The sequence below is a fragment of the Struthio camelus genome, chromosome 6 (genome assembly GCF_040807025.1).
Source record: "Struthio camelus isolate bStrCam1 chromosome 6, bStrCam1.hap1, whole genome shotgun sequence".
Lineage (NCBI taxonomy): Eukaryota > Metazoa > Chordata > Aves > Struthioniformes > Struthionidae > Struthio > Struthio camelus.
Genome location: NC_090947.1, coordinates 25054041 through 25063048, shown reverse-complemented (window position 1 = coordinate 25063048; position 9008 = coordinate 25054041). Strand labels below are relative to the sequence as shown.

Genomic DNA, 9008 nt, shown 5'->3' with positions numbered 1-9008 from the left:
TACCTTTCCTGCTTTATTTTTCTATATGATTCTTGCTAATATAGTTATTTTAGCAAATGATACTTTCTAGGCCATTTTTCTAGTACTGGTACAAATTTGAAAAACAGTGGAGAATTCAGACAGAAGTATTATTTACCGTAATATAACCAGAAATCTTTTTATGTCCTCTAAAAGATATTCCAAGCATTCTGTACCTGCAGGGGGAAGGGGGAAGAGAAGGGAGGAAGAGACACCTATAGCTAGTGTTGCTATAGTTACAAGATGCTTAAATTTCCAGTTTCAGTGAATGAATCAATAGAAAACACAGCTTCCACTCTCCTCTTATTCAAAGGCAAAACTGGAAGATGGGTTGCTAAGCAACAACATAAAGACTGCAGCTCTTTGAAATTAGCCTTAGTGACTCTCTCAGTCCCAGGAGTCTCTCCCATTCAAAACCATTTATTAAGAACGTGGCCAAAGGAGGGAAAAAAAAAAAAAACTACCAGGAAACTGTAAAAGCAAAAAAAATGGAAAACAGAAATTAACACCAGCAATTAACTAGAGAAAACAGACTAGCAAACAAAGCTAATCTTTCTACAGAGTAAGTAAAAAAAAAGACTTAGTAAGGACAGAAACTTATAGACTTAGACTGGCTTATAGAATCCAAAAAGGAAATGAAAAAGCCATCTATTTCTTCTGGGAATACTATATTAAAGCAAGATGTTCTCCAAAGGAGAACATATATAGCCATAGTTTCTTTTTTTAATTGATATCCAAAGGCATGCCTCAGTTGCACTTTTTAAAACCTCATCTATAAAAAACATCAGTGGTTGGATATGCTCAGTATTGCTAATGGGAATTTAGAAACCTTTTACCTGTGTGCCATCTGAAAAAAGTTCTTTGCTAAAAATTAACAAGAAAAAAAACTTGAAGTCTCAGTTCAATTTCTAACAACTAATTTTTGTATCATATCACTGTCATGACCCAATTTCTTACCCACCTTAGTTTTTCATTATGAAAACCAAAGAATGAGCAGATGCAGATACAGATTAGTCTTGCCTCTTTTGAACACATCTCTTGCACATATTGATAAGAAAGCGCCTATTTTTATTCTCAACTTAAGCTAAACATTATTCCAATGCTACTGAGCAAGCAAAGAGACATGGCGCCTTTAGGAAAAGAGCTGTGGATAACAGAAGTGTTGTTTTACGAGAAGCTGCTGTGGTATGGTACACGTATTTATTCTTTGAGCAGTGGAAAAAGTCCAGCATAGTTTCTTATGGATTTGTAGCCTAATGACTCCTATAGCTCAGATCCCTTATCGTTTCCCCCACCCTCATTATTTTTCTGATCCTTCTATGCGTCTCACTCCACCATCACACCCCCAGTTTCTTCCCGGTCTCCTAAAAACCTACTTTTGCCTCAGAGCTCTACCATGTTGCTTTGCTACCTGGCAAAAAACAGGGAGCCTGTATTGTGCCTGCTTCCGAGTTACGCCCACGCTGATTGCCAGTGCCCAGACAGAAGGGAAGAGGCTGCAGCATAGGTTTCAAGGTTCTTGGGGAAGGAGAGGGGCTTATTTGCGTCTTTTTCCAACTCTGATTTTCGTACAAAACCCATACAGCTGTTACACATCTGATACCTGTAATTTCTATTAATTTTATGTTAGTTTACCAATAGCTCAACAGCAACTGAAATGCAGAGGCTGGATCTCCCCTCTCCGAGGTAGCATCATTCCTGAACAGAATGAGATGTTATGCAAACTAGGCTATTAAGATACCCAAGATACAGTACCCAGTTATTGACAGGCAAGATTAGATACGATTTTAAACTAGCTCCCTTTTGTACCCTTGACATTGAGTTGTCATTAAAAAAAATGAAATGAAAATGACTTTACATAATGCCAAATGTTAACATAAAAAGCTAAAATTACCTAAGGAGGAAACTGGAATTGGTTAAAGAAAATAATCGCTAATTTTAAGAACTCTCTTTTCATGCCCAAAATCTAATTTTTACAAATACATAATGTGCTCTTCGAAGTATGTTTGATTTGTTTTTTCCAAAGATGACCAAAAAAAAAAATCCTTCTCCTTCATCTCATTCACTTATGACATGCTATTGCTCCCTTAAGGATCCACAAGTATATTATGCACATAAGACAAGATCATAATCCTCTAATTAAAACAGTTTCTCCAGAAAGATGTTTTATATGGGTTAAACGAGACTAGTGATAGTTTCTGCACATACAACTCCATTTTCTGCACATGTAATGTTTAAAGTCTAAAGGCTCCAAAATGAAAAGCGATATACATTTCTCATTGAAATCTGACAAATGAGTGACTGATAGACAATAACCAGTTCCCAATTAGGAAACAGCTGCTGCACAAGAAAGCTTAGAGAAACTTTAAAACGCTTCACTGAATATTTACAAGAGATGATTTTAATACTAGATTTTTTTTTAAAAAAAGTTTTCATTGAGACAACTATATAACTAATTTTTCAACATTAAAAAATAAAGCATGCTTAAAAGTATGTTAAAAAAGCCACACACACACACACACTTCAGAAATACACCCAGAGTAATAATATAAAGATCACACTGTTATTCCGAATAAGTGATTTGCTAGGACTGCAATCCAGCATCTTAATAATAAATGAAGAACTTACAGTAATAAGGATAGGCTGTTGTTTTGAGGACAAAGAACAATGAGTTATTAGGCATTTGCTTTAAAACGTTAAGGCTAGGATTCAAAGGAATAAAGACAGTGCAGTGCGCGCAATCTCCTCTGTTCTGTTTCTCTGAAAAGAGACTGCCATATGTACTTCTATATGAAATTATGTTATTTTATTTAAAGTTTTTCTTAAAAATACAGAGAAGTGTAGTTTACTTATTATACAGTGTAGAATATATACGAAATTTTTGAAAAAAAGATTTTTAAAGCACTTACAGTACATAACTCACTAGTGCCCCAGCTGTGAGTAAATCATTTTATCTAAGATATACTTAGGTATTATTCTACAGAAATGTTCGTGGCCTTTACGTCTGTTATTTTTATTTTTGGATGACACTTCATCTCACACGTGAGAGTATTACGGAACTAGTTATTTATGTATAAAGATACTGTCTATTAAAATGTCTATTAAAATAACAAGAACACCCACAATTCCTAACTTCAAAAATTATAATGAACACACTTTTTGATATTAATATATTAAATCCTTGTGTACAAAAGACTTTTTTGCCGAATAAAAATAAAATTCCTCTCAGGGCTGCATACTTTTTCTTTCTTGAAAATAATCCAGATCTCTAATACAATTTAATTTCATCATATTTTCACTTCTTCTGTGCTGATGTGCCTTCTGTCACTGCAGTATCTCATCCATGATTTCCAAAGTCAGATTACACAAATGCATACACACAAATCAATGAGCCATACAAACAAAATTCAAGTTCTTAATGATGCACGGGCCTTGTCAAGTATTTCCTTTCTGATCTTTGGATAGTTTGGGTGTGCTTCAAGGACCTGTCAAAAGACAAGAAAAACCAAACACCCAAAACATACACAAATGTAGAGAGTTCTGTGTTTAAAAGGAAAGAATACTGTAGTTGGTTATTCTCATCACTGAGTTTACACATTATAAAACTCACTATGACCAATTTGTTTAGAAATACACCAATATTTAACTGTAGCTAGAGACTACTGCGCACAGAGGTCAGGAACAGATGTGTCAAAGAGACACCGCTTCCCTTCCACTCTGCCCCTATGGACCTTGGTGGGAAAAATGTAGCCGTCAAGAGCTAAAGCTTCTAGGTGGTTTTAAACATGCATTCAGAAGAGCTATCTCCAGAGGCGCTGCTGAAATTTTAAGTGTACTTTCTCTTTAACAATAAACTATTTTATTCTTATGTTTCCACTCCCGTAGGCTCTTTCTTGCTGAACCCCACCCACGTTTTCTTCTTGCCCTTCAGTTCCCTCTTCTTCCTTATTCTTCAATTCCATTTATCCACTCCAGGTCTCTCCATTTCCCCACAAAAAGGAAAAATATTTAAATTTCATTATCTTAATGTTCACTCTATTTGTGTAACTAAACCCCTTTCCCTTATTCTTTATCTGCTCTATATGTTTGGACCATGCAAAGAAAGTACTGGAAGTTACTTCCTACCAGTGTCTTCTGATACTAAGAGTTGATCAACTTCTTCTGCTACGTTTCTGTATCATTTACCAACTTGCAACCGCAGGGCCAAAAGGAGTTGCCACTTGGATAGGACCCCACATAAGATATCCAGCCACTTTCCCTCCACCCCCCCTTCATTTATCTGTTGGCCAGAGAGCCCAGGGTAAAGCAGGTTAATTATATAGAGGATAGTTAATTCAAGCTTATTAAGCTAGACATCTTTCTGTTGTTAAGCTGTATATTTTATAAATTTTAAAGTCAACAAAAAGAAACAGTACATGAAAGAGTCACCATAGTAGAGAGAATATTAAGATAATATTAATATAAAAATTTTACCTTATGACAAACATCAATGGCATCAACATATCTCTTTCCTTTCAGGTAATTGAAAGCCAGCTTGTATCCTGTAAGTAGCAGGAAAAAAAAGGCAACAATTACTGTTTTTGTATTAACTAATGAAAACATACAGTGGACAAAATGAATTTGAATGTGATGTTTCCAAAATTAATACAATTGTTTTCCAGTATTCTTTCACCCAGACCTGTAAAGATCAAAATTTCTGTTCTTCTTAAACTCACTTTAAGTAGTAAATAAAAATCTTTTACCCTAATAGTTATGTTTGGATCAAAAGGAGCCATTATTCCAATGAGTACGTGTTACTAGAGAGAACACCTAAAGGTTGTCCTCATTCACGTACTGCAGTACTCTACACATACATTGTGCTGTACAACACACTGTTCCTCGGGGGGGGGGGGGGGGGGCAGGGGAAGGAGAGGGGAAGCCACACACACAACAGCAATTCCTTTAATAAAGGACAAAAATGGAAAAATATCAGGTTAGCAATAACAAACTAGGGAATTAAAATGCTACTTTATTTCACTGTCAGCAGACCCTACATTAAAAAAAATGACATGCTAAGTCCCACAGCAACATGGCACACTGACTTTCAGGGTAATAGGTATAAGCTGAAATACATGAGCATGGACAGAGATCAGGACTAGGAAAGCAGTTACAAATATGTTGTTTCCAAAAATTGGTAAAACGGAGTTTGAAACCTCAAACCTTTCACTTTAAAATCTACTCTTCTCTAGCAAGTGAGTAAGAGAGATCTGAGACCAGTTTATACAGTTTTAACTTGACAGCCCCAATTTTTTCTGCTTTAATCATTTTAGTTTTAATGCATGGCAATTCTAAATCTCAGAATGCTGTACACAAAAATGGAAAAGAAGGAGCACAGAGTGTCTTCAATTTGACCTTTACTTTTTTCGTATGCAAGATCGCTATAGATTTTCACTTTGCTAAGGCATTCTCTTATGCAGACACCAAATGACAATCAGATATTGTATTTTTGCTCAATTCTGACTCAGGAGGGTTTCAATACAGCAAAAAAAGTTTTAACTTCTGTTTGCTACAGAGTCGAGAAATTACCACACCTTTTTGTTATAAAAAGTACCTTTGCTATTAAACTTGTATTATTGTATTATTGTATTTATTTGAACAATAATTGTAAGATCTTAGCCAAAACATCCACGGGTCATTGGATAAGACTATTTGCTATTAAAATTACTGCATCCAAGCTCTTACTTAGAAATCTGGAGATTTTTCCATATAAACTGAATCAGATTTCTAACAGTCCTTTTTATTTCTGTTTTGACATTTGAGTCTTATTTCCGCTTTCACTCTCTTCATTTTGTGACCCAGCAAATGCAGGATCTTCCCCAGTTTTCGCAATACATCCATGCCTGTCCATTACTATAACTAACTGCATTACAAAAGCAGGAGCTAACGAACAAAAACATTCAGTTCCATTAACAAACTATTCCATTAACCTATTCCTTTATTCTACAGAGCATACCAGATATAATCGTGAACCCAAATCATGGCAGCATCCAGAAGCTGCAGCTAGAAAGACAACAGGTATGACAGTGCATAGGCATGACAATTATAATCTTGTTAAAAAGCACTGGTGCTTCAGTTGACACTCAAAGTTGTCTCACCCTAACGCACCTCCCCAAAAAACCAAAAGCCCCCACCAGATCGCAAGACGTATGTATTTTTATAAGCAAAAGTCTATCTCAAAAAATTATCCCAAAACTGGGAACAGAAGTTGGGGAAACTGCTATCCTTGGGACCTAGAGATAGACCATGGGGACTGAGTAAGGAAGGGGATTTTATCCTATGTGCAGGTTTTAAAGGGTTTCCTATATTAAACAGTCTAAAAATATGACATATAGACTTAAATTGACCATCTGAAATGAAACTTTAATAGTGTCCCAAGCTTTCAGTTAAGCATCAACTTTAAATCAAAGATAAAACATATTTAAATAATTCATTTTAAAATCCTTACTCATACACACCCATATCGATATAGAAAGATGTTTGTCTGATTATCAAAACAAAATAGTTAAATCAATGAGCTGCCACCATATGATATGTAAGTACTAAAAAAGTTATAGTATGTGATAGTACATACTGTATTCCTATAAACACATTCAAAATGAAAACTGTACTTACCGTCAGTATATAAGTTGTTTACAAAGACAGTAAACCATAAAACGATTCCAAACCAAACCTTGTGGGGAAGCCTACTAAAAGAGTAACTGGAAACTTCTTAAGTATTATAAAATTGCTATCTCTTGCCAGGAGGGCTCTCCAAGCGACAGTTAAATGGACCTTTAAACATTTAAGGTTTTTATGGGAAGACAACCAGTAAACATACTCTACACTTCTATGGAAAATTAAATGCAGTCTTTCCAATAAAAGGTGGCTGTTTCATTCCTACTGTATTGCCAAAAATCATAAGTGTAGACTTTATAAACATACCTATTGTTGGATTCGTTTGGTTTCCATATTTCCAGGCCATCTCATAATTTATTGCTGCATCCTTATATGCTTGTTCTTTTTCCATTATGTATCCCATGTATTCATAAGCCTTGCAGCATGACTGCAAAATATAAATATTCACTCAAAGTTTTATTTAGAGAAGCTCATATAGTACTGACAGCCTAACTGCTTAAACACTTTAAATCTGTACAACTAGAAAGCATAAACAATACTTGTGCTAAAGTCCATGACATGATATTCTTTATTTAAAATACCAGTAATACAAATCAGCTGTATGGAATTCTGCACAGTGATTTTCTAAATTAATCTGAGTAAGTCCAGAGTAAGTCCAAAGTTCTTCACAGAGGATACAATTAATCTTCCAAAAACGTTTAGAGCCTCCAGAAGCCCAGTAGATACCTCTCAATAGTAATAATCCTATATGGCAGCCACGTTTCTAGTCCAGTCTGAAAGTATTAGATCTTCCACAGATATTGTTCTGTTTCACTATTTCTTAAGACAGAAGTTTTTTCTTAGCTTTATTTTTGGAAGACGCTTGGCATTATAATTTTCCATTTAAAGCAAACAAAGACAAAAATATCCCGAAGAGAACATCAACTATTAAATATTTCATCTTGAATAATTGCAACTGGCAAGTTACAAGCAACTGAAAAGCAAGTTCCAAAAAGTATCAAGCACTACGTGAAACCATTAACTTTGACTACATTACACATACACATAAATCAATTTAATTCCATATTAAAAATCTTTCTGCATTCAGGAAAAAAAATCATGCAGAAATCTTGTATTAAGTATATAAAGCAGGAAAAAAATTATAAAATAAGTAAAAATGCAAATTACTTTGAAGTCTTAGTTTGAACAGCTTATAAGCTTACAAGTTTACATGATGTTGCCAATAGGCCAAATATTTTCAAGGCAAAACATGAAGCTGTCATTAAAATATGCACCTAGTTTATCACACAGCAGAGCAAAGATAAATGCTGATATGCATTTATCTTAAAGATGGAATTACATTCCATCTTTAACTTTGCCATTCCCAATTAGGAAGTCTACTGATGAGAAGTCCCAAATCACAGCATATTGGGGTAAACAGAGTGCCTGGAGGACCAGGATAATGTATTCCCTATAATCTCTCTCATTTGTGATAAATTTGGGGGTGGAGCTCAAAATCCAGGAAGAGTAGCCAGTAAGCAATCCCAATTTCACAGAAAAAACCCGCTCATTGGGCTCTCACTAGATTGAGATATGGTTCATGGACTAAACCAATTCTAAGCCTTTTAAATGAAAACAAACCCGTATTACATGATATTAGGCTTTTATACAATCTTCACTTAACATATTTACTTGACATTGAATATATATCCACATCATTCATTTCTGATTGCTAAAAACAGTCCTAAACATTAATTCATCTATATGTGTTCTCTCAACCTAATCAAATCCTCTAACTTGGAGAATGACATGGAAAATACCTGCTAGTGAATTAGGAAAAAAAAAAAAAATATATATATATATATACACACACACACACACACATACACATACATATGTATTTTAACCTGTAAAACATTCAACATCTAATCATGCAGTATGATTCCTGCCTGGCTTCCTCCTTTGCATGCAAGCTGAAGAAAAAGCAGCATCTTCGCTGTGCTGTGCGAGTTACAGATTTCTAATTTGCTATCCTCCCTACTATTATCCAGAGCTTGTTTATGTAAGTACTTCAGGTATCTCAAACCTTTTAGGAGAAAACAAATTTGGTAGCCTGATGCAGACAATGCTTTTGGAGCTGCATAGATATTTCTGCAGCAGGATGTCATTTGTGGTATAGACATGACCAACAGATCATCTATTTTGAGATATGTCTTCTTTTGAAAGATGACATATTTATCTACCCTGCAATGATATGGATTTTACAGCTTCCCTTGGTCAGCCAGACAACTGTCCTCATAGTTTGAATTTTTTCTTAACTAAATTCAAAACCATTTTCTGAAAAATGAAGCCAAATA

General features: G+C 34.8%; 1 protein-coding gene across 1 annotated transcript in view; it reads right to left on the bottom strand.

Annotated features, from left to right (window-relative positions):
• Positions 1–2169: 2169 nt before the first annotated feature.
• Positions 2170–9008, bottom strand: part of TTC21B (tetratricopeptide repeat domain 21B) — a 41736-nt gene continuing 34897 nt past the window's right edge. The window contains exons 27-29 of the mRNA XM_068948749.1: positions 6979–7099; positions 4492–4559; positions 2170–3503 (exon numbers count right to left, since the gene is read on the bottom strand). Of these exons, the coding sequence (XP_068804850.1) occupies positions 3426–3503; positions 4492–4559; positions 6979–7099 (267 nt within the window). The 3' untranslated portion in view covers positions 2170–3425. The remainder of the gene's footprint in view (positions 3504–4491; positions 4560–6978; positions 7100–9008) is intronic.